General features: G+C 41.7%; 2 protein-coding genes across 2 annotated transcripts; one reads left to right on the top strand and one right to left on the bottom strand.

Annotated features, from left to right (window-relative positions):
- Positions 1-2155: 2155 nt before the first annotated feature.
- ankrd49 (ankyrin repeat domain 49) lies at positions 2156-7505 on the bottom strand. The gene is made up of 3 exons (XM_086033564.1): positions 7421-7505; positions 6478-6703; positions 2156-3219 (listed from the first exon to the last, which is right to left on the bottom strand). The coding sequence occupies exons 1-3, from the start codon at positions 7426-7428 to the stop codon at positions 2743-2745; spliced, it is 711 nt and encodes a 236-aa protein (XP_085889690.1). The 5' UTR covers positions 7429-7505; the 3' UTR covers positions 2156-2742.
- Positions 7506-8683: 1178 nt separating this feature from the next.
- Positions 8684-21337, top strand: gpr83 (G protein-coupled receptor 83). The gene is made up of 4 exons (XM_086032810.1): positions 8684-8938; positions 12561-12686; positions 15566-15699; positions 20602-21337. The coding sequence occupies exons 1-4, from the start codon at positions 8699-8701 to the stop codon at positions 21335-21337; spliced, it is 1236 nt and encodes a 411-aa protein (XP_085888936.1). The 5' UTR covers positions 8684-8698.
- Positions 21338-22957: the final 1620 nt, after the last annotated feature.

Raw genomic sequence — 22957 nt, 5'->3', positions numbered from 1 at the left:
TGAAAAAGCCGGAGGCAAAAATGACTATTTCCTCTTCACTCTTGAATATGGCTCCTGTGGCTTTTTATCAAACAGCAAATGGTAATCACACACCCAAAAAAGGGTTGACTATCAGGACCATATGAAAGAGCAGTAAGTGCTTCGTAACCTTGACAATGTGCTTTAATGTCAGTGGCCCTCCACACAAATACCTGGGCAAGACATTGTTCCGCCGGCAATACAGTATCAGAATTCTATCTTGGTCAGGTGTTCCACGGGTGATGGTTTTGGTTGTAAAAACCCAACAAGTGTTTGTGCCATGTGCTCCTCGTGACGTGCCATTTGGGTCTCCCAGAGAAGCAAGTTGTTTGACATAATCAAGTCCTCCTCTCAGCTGATGATTTTAATCCACGTCATGGATGATTTGGGTAAGTTTGTGTATTATTTTTTTTCTTACCACGTAATTTAATATAGTGTCACTGGAACTGTTCAACACCCAGAATCATTATGGCACCTCCAGTCGATTCCACATTCTCCATGAAGCATGAAATAACCTGCTAACTCACAAACAGATGGAAAAAAACCCCAAAGCTCTATGAATTGTTTTCACTCTTTTTTTTTTTTTATTCATAGTTCAGCCTTGGTGGAGGTCTGTCATCTACTTAAAGCAGCACTGAACAAGAATTCGACCTTAATACATTTTTTCACAACTCTTTTGATGAAACATTGACTTACAAATAGTTGAATGGGACTTTTATCATGCCATGGAGGGGTCTGTATCGTTTTACTGGCACTAAGCAATTTGCGACTTTGAGGAGGATGCACAAAAAAAAAAAAAAAAAAAAAATACTAATGTCCTGAATTGCTTTATGGCATACTCACGTCCTTCTTTCGCTATAAGGATGGAAGCCAATTCGAATGTCTACGCACTATTACTGGTGTTATGGCAGAAGCTCCAAAACAAACAAACAAACAAAAAAAGTATTGTTTAAACAATTATATTAATTATCTCATCGCTATTCATCTTTCACACAGCCACTGGAAATAGAAATATAATTCCATTAAAAAAAAATTTTTTTTTAAAAAGCACACAAGACCTCACCAACTCTCTCTTAAAGTAGTAAATTATACATACGCTAAAGGGGTCTTTACAGCAACGTGAGAAACACCTTAAGTGGCACGCCTCCTCCTGCGTGGGAGGAAGACTGCCTCAAGCATTGAAGCGCTAGCTGGCAGCTGCCGCCGCTCCACTCCTCGTTGAAAAGCATGACACGCTAAGTGTCTTAATTATAGAATTATGATATAGAACTTTTTTGCTTACATGGCCGACAGCCTTGGCAAGCCGACTCACATGACAAAGTTTTGCTTGTTTTGAAACGACCGCGGCTCAAGTGGGAACACGTCCAATCTGGCCGAGCACCTCGCTGACCGGCAACCGGAGTTATACCACCAGTGTGAACAGCGACAGGTTCGGAGGCATTTCTAACACTTATCTAAAAAAATAAAGTGTGAATTATTTTGTTCACAATTTCACGAGGCGTTCGACTAGCCGGGAGCAGATTTGAGAAGAGTAGACACACACGCACCGAGACAAGCAACATTATGTTGAGTCGCTATCAATTAAATGAACATATTTTCTTGAAGGTAACGGTGCAAATGTAATGTCAATATCAACAATGGATGACACGAAATGCAGTCAAATGGGTCAAGAATATGGCATATAATGTAAAAACATGGTAAATAAATATATATATATATATATATGTACATACTAGATTACCATGTATACATAACTGCCAGCATTGATCAAATTTTTTTTTTTTTAAATGTCGTTCTTAAAATCAGAATTGGCTGATTCTGTGTCCAAAAAGTACAGCGGCTCTACTGCTGCATATCTGGCCATGAAAATGATCATGTTTCAAATGTTATTTTCTGATCAAGCATGTCCTAATTTGAATGAATACATTTTTAATTTGAAGTTCTTTTGTCAGTTATAATTTTGCTGCTTTTGCTGATGTGACATTTTTCTCGAGGTACCGCTTCACTATCGAGGTACTTTATGTAGGTATAGTATCGAAGTCAAAATTTTGGTATCGTGGCAACACTAATATTTTTATGTAGGCACTTGTATTTTTATTGTTTTTTGAGTGCATGGGTTGTCCAAATGCTCAGAAAATATAGGCACTCAATTTTATTGGGCGCTTCCACTTGCAGTGCAGATTTAGACAATTTCCCTGCACATACTGTGTTCAGTTTTGTAGGAGACATTGCAATGCTTTTTACACAATTCTTTTAAATGTGTCACATAAAATGGCCGCATATAATTTGAGTAACTGTAAATTGTTCACCACTGGCAGAAGACAAATTGTTGAGCATAAAGACATCTTTTGTCATTGCTAAGTGTCTGCAATTACTGAAAGAAAAAAAACAACCTTTCAATGTTGTATACATCAGCAAACAGCCTTTGACTGCCTTGAGAGGAGGATTCAGGGTTTAAAAAAAAATAAATAAAATAAATAAATTTAAAAAAAAAAAAAAAAAAAAAAAAACAGGTTTGGAGAAACAATTTGACCACAACAGCTTCAGTTAAATAAAAGCCATCAAAACGAAAGCACACTGGCTTAATGTGTTGCAAAAGCAAAGCAAAATTAAATGAAATTTGCAGTTTCAGAAGAGCCATGAGGGAAATTACTAGTCATTTTTCAAAAACAGTCAAAGAATATTTCAAAGTGTTACCTCTAATGTCTTGAAGAACAAACACTTTTATAGACTGGGAAATACACCGGCACAGTCTTCTACCATCTCAAACAGAAAGTGATAGGGTCCGCTCCGTCGAGCCAGCTCACTGGCGCTCTCCCCGCTGTTGCTGCGAAGTCCCGCGTTCAGATGCCGCTGAGAGAGGAGGAGCTCCAAAAGGTGGCGCCAGTCTGATTTGGACGAACTGCTGTGCGAGGCCGCCAGGTGTAGAGGCGTGAGGCCTCCGTTGGTCTGCGCGTTCACGTCGGCGCCGTGATGCAGGAGCAAGGTCGCCATGGCGACGTGCCCCCAGCGGCACGCACTGTGGAGGGGCGTCCAACCGTCCACGGTGCGAGAGTTCACCTTAGAGCCGGCAGCCAGCAAGGAAGCGGCTACGGCCGCGTGGTTGCTGTAGGCTGCCCGGTGCAGGGGAGTGTAAGCGTCTTCATCTCTGCTGTGCACCAACGAGGCCTCTGCAGCTAACAATCTGTGGACTGTGGACACCTGCAAGGTAAATCACATGGGTAATCAATAATGGATGGTTTACTCTTTAGCTACCCAGTAGTTACTCTCAGGCAGCAGTATTAAAGCACCTGCAAAATGATTGACCCCACGGGACATGTGCACCATGCGCTAAGACGTGTGTTGTTCAGCAATCTACTCCAAAAACACAGTTGAGCAGGGTGGTCCAAACAGTACAAAAAATACAATTGTCATTCCTGTGTGACAACACAAAGCCAGTGCAGGAATGCAATGAGTCACCGTTCAGTCTAAAAACTACAAAATGATCACAATCGTTATCAGGCTTGTGCAAAGCTTGGTGATGAGCGGATCATTTAAATCAGATGTGTTGCAGCCATGGAGAGATGGAGGACCGGGATTGAGCACCCCTGGTGTAGGGAAAGATATGTTCAGCAATTACACATAGTTTTTAAGTTATATTATGTATTTATTTAAAGGAACAACAAAAACTATGTGATGAAGCAAAACGTCAAGGATTTGTCAGGATTTTGGGGTGGCCACTTCCTTGTGTCTCAGTTGGATAGATCTGCCCCTGGGCTGAGCAGCAAGCGGCAGGATTATATGTCCACATTCATCCATTCATTCTTTTCTGAATGGGTCACAGGGGGGCAGCAGCTTCAGCAGTGAACTTCATCTGGCTCCAGGCCAGCCCAGAGACGAACACTGTAAGGCTCTTTTCCATTGTCTCGGTTCCACACCGAAATGACCTTGCTCGGCTGAGTGGTCGCTTTTCCGTAAAATTTTTCCGGGGCCGTGCCGTTACAATGGAACCACTTTTTGGAGTGTCCTCCCAGGTGGTTCGAAAACGCAGGCGGACCAGGGCCGTGACGTCAATGTTATCTGACTGTCCGACAGATGTAGGTATTCTTCAGCTATGCGACAAGGAACGGTGGCCGATCGATCGGAGCGTCCCTAATTTTTATGTCGAGGAGTAGGCGGCACCCCGTGGGCGTCTCTGTCTCGCTCGCTCGAACCCAAAGTAGGGCTGCTCGATTATGAAAAAAATATTAATCATGATTATTTTGGTAATAATTGAAATTACGATTATTCAAACTATCATTTATTTTTTGCTAGAACAGGTTTAAACATGTAAAAAATATTAAGACAACATTCTTTGAAACACTATAATCATTTAAGCTCCTTTCGGATCCAACAACATTTATTAAATGAATTATTTTAAAAAAAAATTAAAAGTGCAAATGTATCAATTAAAGTATGGTTTCCTTGTACAAACAAACATTGCATTGGAGTCAACTTGCCATGCACTTACACTTGAGTCAGTGCTGCGCGTAGCTTGAATATATGCCGAAAGAAAGAAAGAGAAAAAGAAAGAAAAAAGAGAAAAAAAGAAAGAAAAAAAAAAAGAAGGAAAGAAAGATAATAATAATAATAATAATAATAATAATAATAATAATAATATACTCGTGGACACAAGTTGTTTTGAAACAAGTCGGGGGGCGTCGCTTCAAAACGACAGCGACCACAATGGATATTGTGCCTGCTACAACCATAAAGGGATCGAGATGACTAGACGATGCATTTAATATTATTGCAAAAACGATCTGGAAGGTGGCGGCTAAGGGGGAACGTGGGTGAGTAAATTCTTTCCACACACAACGCTGCTAGACTAGTTGCTTTGCAGCAGCAACGAGCTGCGTGGTGCACCCTCTACGTGTGGGAAACTGTATGTCATTGCAAAATGTGATATAATGGACCGATCAGAGCAGCAACAAATGGCATGTGTTGCAGACCTGTCACCAACAGCACAATGCGTCAGTCATGTGGATCAATGTGGCAGTTGTTTGTGTAAGAAGAGACGTGAGACAGCAACGTGCGTTCAAGCGTGTTTGTATTTCCTCATTGTCACATCACGTAACCCGCGCCTCCCACCTGCGACTGGGGCATACCATTACAAGAGGGGGCGGGGGGTGCTGGGGGGCAATACCACAATCCCTATAACATCAATTGTTGCTCGCGCCGACGCGGGAGTAGAAAGAAGCCTAAAAAGAAGCCTTTCACCGAGTAGGCTGAGATGAAATTTTGCCGCCTCGCGAGCATCACACGCATGAGGGCCGATTAGTGGGCCGGACTAAAATCGACTTCCGGCCATGCTTAGTCGAGCCATTTTTTTTTTATTTGTCAGCCGCCCCCACGAGAAATCCAATCAGTGTTAGGGCTAGTTTCAAGGACAGCCATGTACTGTGAAGTAGGTATGGTACATACATAATACAGGTATTGTACTTTACTTGAGAACATGACCATATTATATTTAAAAATTCACAGTCACTAGTGGATAAAATAGTGGAGAATGTTGTATAAATGTACAAGCAGATCATGCTTCACCTATCCATTCAACTGAATGGGACTGAGCCTTGCCTTTCAATGTATCCACACTTATTGTGAAAGGCGATGATTATCGCCCACATTCTATTTCTGTAGCAACACGCATCTTCCTTGACTGCCACAATCTTTTGGTGGATTTAAAGAAATTAAAAAAAGTCATATAAGGCAAAATATTGCATTTGTGGAATAAGTGTTAATCCATCTCTGTTTAGCCATCTCTGGGGGCGGCCATTTTGTCTTCTGAAAATGACATCACAACTGCTCACAATGACCAATCACGGCTAAGATTCAGAAAACAGGTCAGCCGTGATTGGTCGTTGTGACCAGTTGTGATGTCATTTTCAGTCCATAGAAAACAAAATGGCCGCTCCCAGAGATGGCTAAAAACGAGTGCATTTTGCTGCTTAACTTATATTCCACAAACGCAAAATTAATCAGAATTCCGTGTTTCCGTGTAGTGGGCCTGCTGGGAACATATTCTTGAAAAAAAAATTGTTTGGGTTGACTTCCGCTTTAACTCATATTCCACCAATAAAATATTAATCAGACTGCCATTTTTAGACTATTGAAGGCGCATAGAACATATTACAAAGATTTTTGGAGGTTGACTTCCCTTTAAAGCACAGGTGCAGTACAATGTGAATTTATTTTTAATTTATTGCTGACTTTGTTCACGTTAATGACTGTCAGTAAGTTCTAAAAACTACACTTTCCCATCCTTTTGGATTGATATTTTGTTTTCCCTTAAAAAAAAGCGTTGTATTCACCGAACCCATAGTAATATCGTTATTGTAGCGTTAGAGAAATCTGGCAAAAATATCGAGATATGAAATTTTGGCCATATCGCACAACCCTACCGGACACCCTGTCCAAACAGGACAAAATGTGCACACTTACACGGTTGTTTTCTGCAGCCCAAAGAATGAGCTCTGCTGGTTTGTCTTTGAGGCTTTCTTCTGTTTGTAGGTACCACTCCTCACTATGGACCTCTTCATCCTCCATTTCTCCCTCTTCATCCTTACTCCCAGTCCAGAGGCTGCTAGCCCCTCGCGGGATCAGGTGGCTGTGTGTATTTAGAAGCTCCAGCTGGTTAAAATCATCTGGAAACTCCATGCTGATGTCTCTGTGTGCCCAACAATTTACAAACAAAGCAATGAGAGAGACATAGTGGCATACATACCCATCCATCTTTCAGGCGAACCAGTGTTCTGAAATTCCAACCAGTCGAGACTTCCTACCACTAACTTTTTGTCCCACCTGTCATACGTTTGATTAAAAGCGGCAAGTACTTATTATTTTCGTTTTTTATTGAGTCTTATTTGACTTTTTCATTAAATCTGTTTCAAGTTATTTACACTGTTGAGGAATCGACCTCTGAACTAGTTATTTGGATTTATTGACCACTACAGGGGCTCTGGTAAGAGAGCACAGTCTTCAGTTGCAGTCAACACTGAGGTGCAGATGTGCATAAATACACAGACATAAATAGTATCTGATGAACGAGAGAAAGAAAACAATTAGGCTACACTTAGAACAAGCATCGGAGTGCTTCTACCATTCAACATCAAACAACACCCTCAATGTAAATAGACCGATATATGTATAGACGTTTACAAATTGTTTTATAATAAATGCACTGCATTTCGGGTTTATATTATTTCTATTAGCAAGTTGCTAACAGTCACACACTCTAGAAGTTAGCTAACAACTACTGACAACCGAGAATAAACAGGAGCAAAAACGAGCATGGAAAGGCATGAATACGCATATTTTCTTACTGAGCACAGCTAGAACAATGTGCTACCAATATCAATCCGAATGCATTTGAATGAGTACTCACATAGTCATTGACTACCGCACCGCCATGAGCCGAATGACGAACGAAGAACTTCCAATAGGAAACGGAAATACAAAGGTGACCTTCCAAATTAAAAGCACACATTTCGAAATGAGATAACTAAACGTCACACACAAAATGGCTTGAAGAATTCTTAACATGCACAGAACTGAAATAATTAGCCATGATATATGAAGTTATTCCTGTGCTTCCAATGACCATTTCTCCTACTACTTTGTGTCTGGAATAAAGATACTATATATCTTCTTGAATTTTCTGGTATGAGCTTAATGTTATGTTACACTAAACAAAATGTTAACATGAAGCTGAAAGTTGTTACTGCAAATGGAAGTTCATTAATTTATTCCATGCAGATCGCAAATGGTGAGTGTTTGTGGCATACACAATACTATGAGCTACTTATTAACATATCAACGTGGTTATTTTAATTTTCTTTCGGGGTGGGTTGTTTGGGCATTTGTTATTTTACATGTGAATTATTTCATTCATAGGTTTACTTAAGATCGCCCATTTCAGGAGGCAAGGGGACTTCTACTTGCGTGTGGCCCCAAGGTTCTAGAAATGCCCCTGAACAAATATAATTTTCGCATATCAGTGTATCTGTACTTCCTTGCTTATTCCTTGCTCCCTTCACTTTTACAGTTAAAGTGAAGATGTGAAAATTCTACTAAGTAGTCGTTGTTTTTGTTCTATTTATTGTATTGTTTGTAAAGTGCTTTGTTCCAGCTCTAGCTGTGAAATTTGCTGTATAAAAAAAAAATGTATTGTATTGTATTGTATCCATTATTCCAAGATTACTTACCTCAAGGGCCGGCTCGGTAGACGTGCATCGACAGTCATTGGCTTCTCCAGATGTGCGGAGCGAGCATTTGCACGCCGGGCGGGGGCGCGCGCATACTGCAGGAGGGATGCTGAAGAAAAGCAGTGAGTCTCCGCAACTTGTTGCGCGCTTCTCCTACGGCGCTGTATCTCTACATCTCACTTGAGAGGCAGACAGCGGACACCCTTACCCACTTAGAGACGTCAAAATCGACGAGTAAGAGGTGCTTAGTCAATATGATGAGGTCTGGGTTTGTGTGCTTGACCGCAATAGTGTTCAACGCGGCCACGAGCCCAACAACAACAGCGGGACTCAACAAAGTCAACGACAGCGCATCGGAGACGAGTGGGATGCTCTCTTACGCGGAACTTGGAGCGAACACGTCAGGGAAGTTGGGCAACAGGACTTCACCTTATTTGCTGCTGGACTTTGACGAAGGCATGCTGGAGGACTGGCGTACCCTGGCCAGTGGCGACGGGAGGCGCAGCGGGGAGTCGGGCGTCAAGGCACTGCTTGTGGCCGCCTATTCTGTCATCATCGTCATCTCCCTTTTCGGAAATACGCTGGTGTGCCACGTGATCGTGAAAAACAAGCGCACCCAGTCGGCCACCAGCGTGTTCATCATGAACCTGGCTGTGGCCGACGTGTTCATCACTGTGCTCAACACGCCTTTCACGCTGGTAAGTGCACGCTCCAGTGAAACGACCCACTCTTATGGCTCCATTCTAACCAAAATGTGTCACATTTGGTGAAGTGTTTCCCAACCTGTACTTATTGAGACAAAGTACATATTTTACATATGAAAAAAAACACACTGCACAACCCCCACCCCAAACCACCACAATTCTTTCTGTTTTTAATAAAGGTAATAAGGACACTGTATTGTAAATTATGAGCACCTAATAAAAGAGAATCTAAATAAATAAACTTGTTTCAGTGTATTAAGCAAAATGTCTCTATCTGTCTCTCTTTTTCTTTCTCTCTCTCTCTCTCCCTCTCCCTCTCTCTCTCTCTCTCTCTCTCTCTCTCTCTCACACACACACAAACACACTGCATACCTGGCCATGTTGTGCATAAAGGTGCCTGGCCTGAGAGCCGTCCAGTGCGGCAGCCACTCTTAGTTTGAGGGCCTCTTCAAAAAAAAATAAAAAAATCTCCTAATCTTTACACCATCTGTCTTTTCAAAGTCCATCCATCCATCCGTCCATTTTCTTGAAGTGGCCATTTATTAGCAGAGATGGCCATTCCGTTCCGTCCCGGACATGCGCCTATTTTGGGGATGGAGGAAAATAAGTCTTTTAAAAAGGACAGATTAATCAAGGACGCTAGTGGGTTTTCGTCCGTCCCTCTACTCAGCCCAAACCGGATCAAGTACCGGCTGCTGTGTTGTGTTGACGACTGTTCTCTTCTGCGACACTACGGAGCAGGCATGACAAAGTCTGCACAACACATAGTGCTCTTTTTCATGTGCGTCCCCTCCCTGCAGTATTGTTCTCACAGGCAAAGCCTTGCCCTCTAGCGGACGCCCATTTCACTGACGAGGAAAAAGGTGGCTAGCTATTTTGTTTTGTTAACTATCTGTTAACAATGAGTGCAAACATTATCCCTTTGCATGTGAAGTATGTCCTTGTCTGGGACATCTTTAATCTGTAAAAATCTATCAAAACCTGATGAGTCATGTAAAAATCTATCCAAACCCGGAAGTGGAAGACATTCATTCTCCTCCAAAAATAACATTGCATTATTTTGCAATAACTATTTTTATTGCAAAACGTAATAAAAACTGAAAAGGTCTTGCATTAAAACACAAAAGTTTTGCAATAAAACGCACTAGTATTGCTTTATTACGCAATCTTAAATATTCTCGTGATCTTGCCTGGCTTGCTCTGGTCCGCATCATCTTCATCATCATCACATCATGACAGCCTTGTGTTGGCAGATAAATGCTATCTTGGTTACACAGTTGTAAATAATTCAATCCACTCACGATACTTCCAGCCGGTAAGTGGATGTACAAACGAAATTATCCAGCTATAGAGCTTCAAATAATGGTAATGAGTGCGCAGACTTTTTTCGTGGCGTGGTTGTGGGGGCAGACCGACGGAATGTAAGGACAAAAGTGCTTTAAAAGGATGAGGACAGACAGGGTTGGAGGACGATTCTTTTTTTATGAACAAGGACAGAGGGATGAGGACGGAAGGGTAGCCGGGTCGCGGACGGAGGACGAAGGACGGACCAGCAAATAAGGGTAAAGTGCCCATCTCTGTAAAGTGCAATACACTACTTCAGACTGTACGTATATGACTCGATATGTATGGGGCGTAGGAAAAACATAGATAGCAATTTTGTTTTGTTAAGTCACTGTTAACATTTAGTACTTACCTTATCCCTTTGCATGCGAAGTACAGTGGTACCTCTACTTACGAAATTAATTAAAGACATTTCTTAAGTAGAACATTTTGTAAGTAGAGACGCGTTTTCCATGTAAATGCCCTAATCCGTTCCAAGCCCCCCAATATTCAGACATGTTTTATAAAGCATAAAAATGCATCAAAACATGTAACAAATACATGTTACAATTTTATTATTGCACAATAAATGCGAGTTGTGCATAATGTAAAAAAAAAACCCAAAACAAAGAATAAGGTAAAGAATAAAAATGATGGTCGTTTACCTTTTAATTGCTGTCCTCATCGCTTTTTGCCCTCTTTGGTTCATGTTCTCTCTCAGAAGTGTTTTTTGCCTGGTGTTTTGCAAAGGACTGATTTAATAATGTGGCGACTGTCGATACATTACGGTCATATTCTTTGGCGCGATCAACCAAACGCATCCCCTTTTCATACTTTTCTATTATCTCTTGCTGATTTAATAACGTGGCTACTGTCGATACATTATGGTCATATTCTTTGGCGAGATCAACCAAACGCATCCCCTTTTCATACTTTTCCATTATCTCTTGCTTCGTTTGTATGGATAGAGCGTAAAAATCTCTTGAACCCATTATTCGTGCTCATGTCAACGCCGCCATATACTTAAAGCTACGACCTGCAAGTGGAACCTTAACCTGTACCACGTCACACACACGTGCCGCACTCCTGACACGCGGCTGAGTCAGGAAAAAATAAAAAATAGAACAGTGTTGTGTACCTTGCGGTCCCACAGACGCAATGACACATGCCTCATATTGTTTCTATTTCGCCGAACACCACTCTGTGCATGTGTGTCAGTTGTTTTTGTTTGATATTTTTCTTTGTTTGGCGGCGTCTGCTCGTGCAGCACCTGCGTGTGACGTGAGAATTACGTTCTCGATGCTGATTAGCTGTCGCCGACGAGGGATGGACTGGCACCGCGTGGGTCCTTGAAATATGCAGACGGAAACTCTGTGGCGGTTAGGCAATGCCCAGCTCTGGGCGGGATGCCCATCCCAGGGACGGATTGATCCCTCCGTCCCGGATGGACGCCCATTTTGTGGACGGACAGACAGAGTAAGAGAAGTCTTTTTAAAAGGACGGACTAAGCAAGGACGGAAGTGGGTTTTTGTCCGTCCCTCTATTTGTCCCTAACAGTGTCAAGTACCGACTGAACATGTTGTGTTGGGTTCTGCACGTGCATATTCTGCCCTCTAGTGGTTCAACACACGTAATACCATGGATAATGCCACAGGACACCATTTCACTGACTGACAGAAACAAGCCAAGCCTGTCTTGTGTGTGTAATCCGGGATAGCAATTTTGTTTTGTTAACTGTTAACATTTGGTATCTTATCCCTTTGCATGAGAAGTATGTTGTTATGTAGGCTTTCTTTAGACTGTAAAAATCTACCACTGCATACATTTAAATTACCCAGAAGTGGAAGTCTTTGTTTCCTCTTAAAATAATCCTGCGAACGTGCAGTAATCATTTCATAAAAACTGAAAATGGCTTGCGTTAAAACGCAAACGTTTTGTGTTAAAACGCAATAGTATTGCGTTATTACCCAATCTTAAATATTCTCCTGGTGTCCCCTGTCTTGCTCCCGTCGGTATCATCATCTGCATCACACCAGGACGGTCTTGTGTTGCAAGTAAATTCTATATTGGTATCTTGGTGAAACAGTTGTAAACAATTCAATCCATTCACGATTCACGTCCCAGTCGGTAAGTGGAGGTGCACACCTCATAAGCCAACTAGCACAAAGCAAGCAGGCAGTCTTCCAAAGTGAACGTATCACATCGCCACATGTACTGAAGCAATACTAATTTATTACTTTCAAGGACTACTTGAGTGTGTAAATGTGTGTGGGGGCGTATGTGTGTCTCACAGGTCCGTTTTGTAAACAGCACGTGGGTGTTTGGAAGGACCATGTGTCACATCAGTCGATTTGTTCAATACTGCTCCCTCCACGTGTCAACTCTCACGCTCACTGCTATCGCCCTGGACCGACGACAGGTTGGTGTGCACGAGCTGAACCAGGCCGACTCATTTACTTTAAACTATGCTATGGCAATTTTCATAGGGATGCTCGGTATTAATTTAAGTTTTTTTTTTTTTTCATGAAACTCAATACCTATGTGCTGCCGTTTTTGTTGTTGTTGAAATCATACTAATTTCTTTTGAGAACAGACTCAAGCTGGTTTTAACCACTGTTTGGAATTTTGTGCAGCTCTCCTCACATATAATGCTTGATTTTATCTCGGGAATTATGATTAAGATTGAGGATTGGTGACCTTGGATAATTTACCTACCTTACTGAATTTAAAGGGGAAATCAACCCAAACTTTTTTTTTCAAGAACATGTTCCCATCAGGCCCACTAGTTGAAACACGGCATTCTGATTAATATTTTGTTTGTGGAATATGAGTTAAGCAGCAAACTCCACCCCTTTTTAGCCATCTCAGGTGGCGGCCATTTTGTCACTCCTGTCGACTGAAAATAACATCACAACTGCTCAGGGCTCAGGTAACGACCAATCAGGGCTCAGCTTCAGAAAACAGGTCAGCCGTGATTGGTTGTTACCGGAGCCCTGAGCAGTTGCGATGTTATTTACAGTCGACAGAAGTGACAAAATGGCCGCCACCTGAGAAGGCTAAAAAGGGGTGGATTTTGCTGCTTAACTCATATTCCATTTTTCTCTTATTGAGAATTTTTTTCATTTTTTGTAATTTGCAAACGTACCCTCAGACACATTTGCCTTTAACTGAAATTCTGAGAATCACAGGTTTTCAATTTCCGATATTCATCAAATGAGGTCCAAAATAGCAAATATAAATTAAAGTGTTTAATTGTGGGTAAAATTGTGTTTTTGATTGCAATGAGCCACAGCACCTTTAAAACCCAGCAAGCCTACCTATTTTGTATGCCAGACTGTGTCTGTATATCTATCCTTCGCTGCAAATGTTCCTGGCTCTGCTAACAAAATGCATTTAAATAACTGAGATGTAGATGAATAGATTTGAGACATTTTTGTACAATTTAATACCATCAAAAACTTTGATGGGACTGAGCATTTTAGAATGTTTAAAAGCTTAATCCATGAAGTCTACTCCCCTTCATCAGGCCTGCCTCCCTGTTACTTGTCATGATGGAGCGAGTCGTTTTTTTTTTAGTTTACATTAATTGTATTGAGGTTAAATGTATTTTTTACACTTGTTTGCCATTTTCTTCCTAAAAGCATCGCCTATGGGTTGATAATAGTTTTATGATGGCGACAGTTTGACTATGGCCGTGATGCTTATCGTTGTTTTACTTCTATGGGAACCTTTTAAAACTGGGACGAATCGGAGATTGTCACAAACAGTTACCATTTTGATTTCAGGGGTTCAACTGTATGTGCATTTTTGTTTGTTTTTGTTGTGTCATTTTCAAACATTGCACCATTGTGCAAGGCAGATTCAGAATAGTGGCGAGATACAAAAACAACCCTACTTAAAAAGTCCTTCAAGTTTCAAGCAAGTCCCAAGTTAATGGGTAAAAAAAAATAAAATCAACAAGCCCAGTCCCTTCTAAATTTCAAGCAAGTCGTTACTTGGGTTAAACAAGCCATAAGTCAAGTCCTACAATCTTAATCAATTACAACATATATTCGCACGACTTTTTACTCAGTATTTGGTTAGCACTCATTGGCGTGCAGTCAGGGACTTAAGGGCCTTCTCTACTGACCCAAACACTATCAGAAGCACGGACCACCATTACACCTTAGATGAAATATTAATAATTCATTTCCAACTGCCTTTTGTCTTCATTTCATAGCGCGTGTCTTGGCTTTGCAGCTTCCAGTCTTTTATTTTGGTCCAATTGGATTTCAGGTGCGATGTGTTGCCATGCAAATATTTGCCCAACGCCTTCAGAATCCTGAATGCTGGCTACCGCACACACACACCGTCAAAAATCACTGTTTCATTTTTTTAATCAATCAGATTTTGGATTCAACACTCTCCGCGATCACTAATCCTCAGAGTAACGTCAGCATTTTTCCATTCTTTGATTGGTTCAGCTATATTTATCCCTCTGTTTTTAAAATGTGCAGCAAGGATTGATTTACCGGGAAGGACAATGTCAGACATGATTAAAAACTCGAGGGCCGTCACTTTCGAATATTTTTTAGAATTGCTTTTTGCATCAATTATTCCATCTAGCGAGTGAATATGATTTGGGATGTGTTGATGTTGGTAGCAACTCTCTGATGGCATTAAAAACTGGGATAATGCAAGTCGAAATCTCGAAGAGGTAAGTTAAGATAGCCGTCATGCCACCACACGCTGTTTGAAGCCTATTTCAAAATAAAAGCTTCCTAAGGCCACTGCATTGGCGTCAATGATGTCATTCCAATGTTGGTCTTAAGTCTGATCTTCCCAAATGTTTTGGTTTATTTTCTAATCTCAAGTGAGATGTGAACCCTTTGGAGAAGAATTTTATCGCACATTAAAGTGGCTTCTTAAAGCTTGACTAACAGTAGGCAGCAGGAGGCAGCGCTACTTTACAGTATGTGGTACATATTTCTGAGAACTCTTCATCTGTGTCAGACATATGAAGATGAACAAAGCACAATATGTGCTAAGCATTTAATGACCTATGTCCGCTGATAGTGTAGTGGTACACACGCCTGAGTTGTGTGCGGGCAGCGTGGGATCGATTCCCGCTCAGTGACAGTGTCTATGTGTGCCCTGCGACTGGCTGGCGACCAGTTCGGGGTGTAGTCTGCCTTCGCCCATTGACGGCTGGGATAGGCTCCAGCAACTCCCCGCGACCCTATATAGGATAAGCGGTTTGGAAGATGACATGACATGACATTTAATGACCTGCCCTTTGTGTCTGACCCCCCACCACAGGTGATTTTACATCCTTTACGACCCCGCATGTCGCCAACTCAGGGCAGCGTTTGGGTGGCTGTAATCTGGACAATGGCCAGCTGTTTCTCCCTCCCACACGCCATCTACCAGAAACTGTTCACTTTCAGGTTCAGGTGAAGACACACACACACTCACAAAAACATGTGGACCTAAGTGTGGTTATGCTTCATCTATGATTCATCTTTATTACATTGACACAATAATAGTAGCATGACATTTTGGTCACCATGGCGATGGAGCGGTTACTGACTGCAATCATGTTTTAGTAATGATGGAAATATCAGTTAATCATTTGAATGTGTCATGATCATGATCAAGATTTAGTGGTGCTTTAATCTGTAGAAAAACAGGTACCAACCTTTCCTATCTTATCTTCTGAGGTACTTTTTACTACTACTACTGCCAATATCTTTTCAGGACAGTACTATGAGTGTACAATATACTGTACAGTGAAGTTGAACACGCTCCATTTCGGATTGTGTGACCTTTTACATAGGTAACAATAATGCATTGAATAAAAAAAACGTCAGGTCCAGAGTCATAGTGTCACCATGATAAAGTTATTGACAATATAAGCAATTTGGTCTTTTTTCAAAATATTCTAACAATTTCTAGAGTAAATATAAAAAGGTGGTGGGTCATTTTGCAGATTTAAATTAAAAAAACTGTGTCTTATTAGGTATTAAATCAAGCAATGTTTATTGTTGTATAGTATATACTTCTTTTCGTGCCTTCTTTTGCTCACCTTTCTTTGATAAGCATAGCTTTTTCCATTATGTTACCTGTCACTACCCAAAGGCGGCTGGGATAGCCTCCAGCGGATAAACGGATGTATTGCTGTTGTAGAAAGTTTTACCTGGGGTGGTGAAGGGGCGGAGGAGGGTCAGTTTGGAGGGTGGGGGTTACAGGTTTCATTTTTTTGGGCAAAAAATACATTAAGACAATCTGTTTGTGAAATTTGAGCCCTCTGGACCCTAGAGGTCCTTAAATGCTTCCTCTTCCTTACCAAAAAAATCGAAGATGTCTCTATACCACTTGTATGAAGATGACTTCCGTATTATTTTCTTTTAAAAATGGATATCTGAGATGAAGTGCATTTCATGATTGCTTGAATGCAATTAAGGGCTGGATTGCTCACAAATTGCCTCAATTGAATGCTGCCAAAACTGGGGTTTTTCATAATAGCCCCAATACAGAGTCGCTTTCTAAAAATATGAGCCCAAGCTTGAGAAAACTTGGGGTGATTTTGGTTTTATTTGATCAGGCCATGCTTTCTGGTGAAGATTAAGATTAACACTGTAACACTGACTTGCTTTCTCCACAATAAACATTTTAAAATTTTAAGTCCATTCAATCTCATCCTGAACTAAAAATGATCATTCGTGCATTTTTTCTCCTCTCTCCCTCACACTGGTCTTATTGCAGTTCACTTAAGGTTTCATCCACATCCCTCCTGATCTCCTGTCAGCGCTTCCATTATCACTTCAGTCAGTAAATTTCACCGGTCTGCCAGTCAGTCAATCATCAGTCCGACAAAAAAAAAAAAAAAAAATGTCATAGTCCAACAAATGAAAAATATAATTTGATTAAAATAGTAAATGGTTTACACAATACATCAGTGTGTCTACATCATAGAGTGTGTGCCCAAAAAGCTTTGCAAAGACTATCATATTTATTTCCCAATTTAATCTATTGAACTGTTAGCACGCTGCATGGTGGCTGCCTGTTGCCGTTTAAGCTCCCAAAATGTAAAAACGTTTCAATTCAAAGTTAAAATGGCTTACCAGGATCCCGCTCCGCATTGTGGCCAAGGTTAGAATCCAATCCAATCTATCCACGATCTGTCAGACCGAACGCAAGTCTTCTTCCTCTCCTTCTTCTTCTCTTAGTTTATTGGCGGATCCTTGGTGCATACTGCTACTACTGTACAAGAATCGCAAAGCGTTCACATATGTAGTCAATGCACTCCACTCAAACAAACCCTGCTGTATTCACCCCCGCGAACAAACACACGAGACAGGCGGGGCATTTTTCTGTCAGTCATCATCGAAACGGACATCCGTCAGTGACGGACTGAGAGGGCCGTCTGTACTTGACCCGGTTAGTGACGATTATACACTGACTTCCGTCAGCGCTTAGTCCGTCATTTTTTTTCAGTTTCTCGTCATTCGTCAGCAAAACGGGCGTCCGCCAATGACAGAGCAACGGACCTTCCATCAGTACTGACGGAATGCCCACCTATGGTAAGTGGGGCCTACTGCTGATACATTAAAAAAAGCACTTTTAAAAACCAAGATATAGTGAGGTTACGAACAATGAACCTGAATAGCCAGAGCACACCGCATAGTATTTGTAATTCTGTATTTCAACCTTCTGAAACACTTTGAGAGTCCTTGCTGTGAGTATCATGATAGAATTTCCAAGAAATGAGTCAGGTTGGAAAGGCCACTTCAAACCAGTGTTGTTTTCGTCAATGATGACGATGACGAAAATATTTCGTTAACGCCCCTTTTTTCATGACGATAACGATCGATGACGAGCTAAACGTGGCTCTTTGACGACGAAAACATGACGTGACGTACAATCGTACATGCATTTTCGGTGACGAGACGAGACAGTACGAAATTGTTAGCGTGTGGTCCGTCAGACGTTCAAAATTTATGACATCCCTTCCTATTGTACACGTAATCTGTCTTTGAAAAAATTGCAATGCCGGTGCAGCCTATCCTTGTTTGGGCACACCCACCGCCGGGACAGCACGCGAGGCGCACACAGAGCGCACGCGTCGCACACACCGTTGCACACACCGGCACGACAAAACACGAACAGGTCTGCGGTCATTGGTCTCGGCTCACGCACACCGACACGCTTTCTTTTGACGGACCATGGCGACAGTGACAGCTAATGGGCTTGGTGGTCGGAAACGAAGGAAAGATATGGACATACTTTCTGTACAACCCAGCAGAAAGAACAACACAATCCATTGTAGACATGTGGTCACAAACTAAGTGGAAAGAATGGCAAATCACAAGCGACATCTGAGGGCTCACCACGCTGATATTTTGTCCCAACTCGTCCTGTTAACATATACTGTATACATTTACTTGCACTCTGTTATTCAACAATCGGCTTGTGATCAATTTCATTGTGCTTAAAGTTTTCCACTTAACTTGTGGCGCAAATGGGTTGATTTTGAAGTTATTTTGGTTGAGCTAACGTCAAGGCTAATATCAATTCATTCACTTGTTGTGTGTAAAGTCAAATGTTAAAAGTAGATTAAGGCAGTGGTCCCCAACCATTTTTCTACCACGGTCCAGTTGGTCCGTGTTGGGGTGTGTGTGTACAATAATAAATGTGAATCCACATTTTTTTAAATTTCACCAATATTGAATGACTTTTTAGCCTTAGCAATGCGGTTAGCCGTCAAAGCACTTAAATGTTTTGACGAATCAGTTAAAAAATGTATGGCTGTATGTACGGAATGTATGTACGAAACCTTGTATGCCTATTTTTAACTAAAACGGACAAAAGCCTTTTTGAATTTTCGTCGACTAAATTTATCCAAATGCAAATGTACATTACTACTCTTGTCCACTTCAACCTGTGAAAGTATAAAAGTGCTCTGTCAATAGTTTGGATTTATTGACATAAAACGTGATGTCATCATGATCACCTACACAAAATCAAAAATACCGAGGCGATCGCTTCTCCACTTACACAGGATGAAGCGGACAAGAGCATGAATGCGCGCACGAGCCCCGACTGCTTATATTTCGGATATTTAGCAACACTAAACTCGTGTCAACTCTCAGGAGGCAGACAGCGACTGGTAGCGGGCAAGCAATCAGAAAAGCATGGATGTTTATTTGCCCACCCCCCTTCCCTCCTCACAGTCGAGTGTGGCCACATTGGAATGCACCATTTCGGCTTTACGTTCCATTGGACGGTGTGTTGTCGGTCGAAAAAACTGTGGGCATTCCTCATCCAAATAAATGTGCACGTCCACTCATTCCCACTTCAGTCTCTGTAAATATCCCGACTGGTGTTAAATGCTTCACACCCGTCCTAACTGTGATGAGCAAAGAGGCAGCGTTTTTTTTCTATTTTTTATTTTTTATTATTATTTTTTTTTTTTAGCAAAGAAGCAGTGTGCACTCGTCCCAGCATAAATCTATGTAGCTCTGCTCACTTCCAAATTTCCTCATTCTGATATAAACCAGCCACGCAGAGGTTAATCCTTTTGATATATTGAAGTGGTCATTAGTTTATGTCAACATAAATTTTGGTGCCAATTGATCACCGTTTTTGGATGTTATAAGCTAAGAAAGTACAATGATTTCCAATGGAGAGTTTGTAATCAGTTCCTCCAGTGACTCCGACCGAACAAGGATAGAACAGTAGAGGGCGCGGCCATTCTCCTCATTAACAAGGGGCGTTATTCATGGAGTCACTTATTTCCTAATTTCTCCAAAATGAATGGATAAAATAGAAAATGACAACTCTTTTCATTTTCCTGATCAAAAAATAAATAAAATGAACTTGTTAGTGAAAGCAACTGTTCCTGTAAACACTCGTGCAGGGGTGGAGCTACATGGTGGCATTGGTTGGCCATGCTTGAAACTGCATCACTTGCCCTAAAAAAAAAAGATTTAATTAGCACAAATTAAACATTATTATGAGAAAAGCCGTGTAGGCAATTGAATGTTCATTAATTAGCAATTGTTTTCTCCTACATGTATCTATTATGGGTTTTTTTTTAGAAGCGTTTGAAGAGCAAATTACACATCTTTCTGAAAATTCCACCAAGATGGTGGCTCCTTGTCATATTGCTACTGTGAGAAGTTCTTTATTGATAAAATTGTTTGCTTGGTTATTTACATATGAATGTCTAACAAAAAAAAAAAAAGGACTTTAAAAGGACGTTTAATTCAACATGTTCATTTCTTGAGTCACTGCTAAGTATTAAATATAAAACAATGTCTAATTTCAGGCTTGATCTGTTTTCTCCTTACCAGTCAGGAAAAGGAGCGCAGCCTGTGCGTCCCAGACTTCCCCGAGCCATCAGACGTCTCCTGGAAGTACATTGACCTCCTCACCTTCATACTCCTTTATATGCTTCCCCTTGTCATCATCACAGCATCCTACACCACAGTGGCCCACCGGCTGTGGCACCACAATACCATTGGCGACGCCACAACGGCTCAGCACGCCGCCCAGAGGAGGAAGCGGCGCCGCACGCTCGCCATGTTGCTCGTAGTGGTGGGCGTGTTCGCCGTGTGCTGGTTCCCGCTCAACTGTTATGTGGTGCTGCTGTCCAGTCAGGCCATCCACTCGTCCAACGTTCTTTACTTCTGTTTTCACTGGCTGGCCATGAGCTCCACCTGCTACAACCCGTTCATCTACTGCTGTCTGAATCCCACCTTCCGCCAGGAGCTACGCCTTCTCCTGAGCGTGTGCAGAAGGAGCCGGAGAGTGGCGGTGGAACTGGAGCTGGAGCGTCAGCCCGCCGCTGCCGCCGCCGCCGCCGCCTGCCCTCCGTGCCGCAGGACCGCCTGGCCTGACAACGAGTCGTCGGGGCAGAGGCAAGCTTTGCCACGGCCCAGCCACCTCCCATTGCAAAGGAGCCACACTTTAGCTGAGGTATCACCGCATCTCAAGGACATGCACTCGGTCTTCACTGCCAGACGGGCCCTCACAGGGAGAACTGACATCCTGTCAGTTGAGCCCATTGTACCACAAAGTAATTACTAGGACATCTTTCATCGATTCTTCACTTCATTGTGTTTCAAAGATGATACAAGAGTACACTCATCCCTTACTTTTCCATGTTGTTCTTTGAAAAAAGCAGCCTCATGTCTGCTCACGATTTATTTTTTCAGGAAAGTTTTAAAATAAGGACAAAAACACCAGCTGAAAATGGAATGGAATTGAATTGGCTATTTGTTTGTGAAGACACAGTTTTACCACATGGAACTCTTGAACTTGGCACATCACACAAGCCTCTTGTTAAGCCATTGTTAGCTATTTAATAGCACTGTACACTAATCAACAATATTATGACCACTTCCCTAATCTATTTATAGATCAATCAAATATGCTGCCCTCACAAAGGTTTGGGTGACACTGTGGGAGAGGAATTCATCCAATATGTTCAGTATTGTACTAGGAGTTTGTTGTAATGAGAGTTGCTCCTCATAATGCTCCTTAACGATATGAAGGAAGCAAAATATTAGCGACATTATGATGCAGTACAGTTCTACAGCAAAATCTATCCATCCTTTCTTGACAGCATTCTCCTCATCAGGGCCGTGGGTGAGGTGGAGCCTATCCGAGCTTACTTTGGGCAAGAGGTGGTTCACTCTGGCCAATAAAGTTATACAGGCCAGTGTTTTCCAACCTTTTATCAAGCCAAGTCTCAAAAAGTCGCACGGCACATAATTAAACAAAAATGTCGCAAGAAGTGCATATGCAGGTTAATAATGTACCTTTTGACATCCAGTCGAAGTGCATTTAATTGTTTGGCCTGTCAGAATATATCACTGCGTTAGAGAGGGAAACAAGAATCCATTATTTTTACATAAGTAATCATTTTTGGACCAATTTAAATTGGATAATTACATCTGATGTTCTTTCTCAGGATACTAATGTGCACAGTAATTGGGAATCCGTAATGTAGACAAAAAACAATTCATACTCAATCACACCTATGTGCAATTGAGTGTGAACTTATTTTAAGTGGAAATCAACCCAAACATATTTTTTTCAAGAATATGTTCTATGCAAGCCCAGTAGTTGAAACAAGACATTCTGATAAATATTGCGTTTGTGGATTAAGAGTTAATCCACCCGTTTTTAGCCATCTCTGGGGGTGGCCATTTTGTCACTTCTGTCGACTGAAAATCACAACTCCTCAGGGCTCAGGTAACGACCAATCACGGCTGACCTGTTTTCTGAACTAGCCATCACTTGCTTCGACCAAACATTACATCACAGTGCCTAAGGGCTCAGGTATAACGACCGTAACGGCTCACCTGTTTTCTGGGTATCTGCATATGATGTTTGCAAGTTTAGGCACTGTGATGTAATTTTCAATCGACAGCAAGTGGCAAAATGGCCACTCTGAGATGGATGAAAAAACAACAACATTTAACCCCACCATCTATGCTTAATCCATCTATTTTAAAATTGTTACCATCATTCGTCAACCGTCAGCAAAACAGGCGTCCATCAGTGACGGATAGACAGACCGTCACACAGACGGAGGGAATGCCCAGCTTTGGTATTTCTACCTCCGTAGAAATGCCCTGGCGCGCTAGACCATATTTACTTCTGTAAACACTTCGTCGTGAGTGACGTCTCTCCTTCTGTGCA

The sequence above is a fragment of the Filicampus tigris genome, chromosome 6 (genome assembly GCF_054856515.1).
Source record: "Filicampus tigris isolate MCC_2025a chromosome 6, RoL_Ftig_1.0, whole genome shotgun sequence".
NCBI lineage: Eukaryota > Metazoa > Chordata > Actinopteri > Syngnathiformes > Syngnathidae > Filicampus > Filicampus tigris.
Note: the sequence above shows the minus strand (reverse complement) of the source record. Positions and strands in the feature narration are given on the sequence as shown.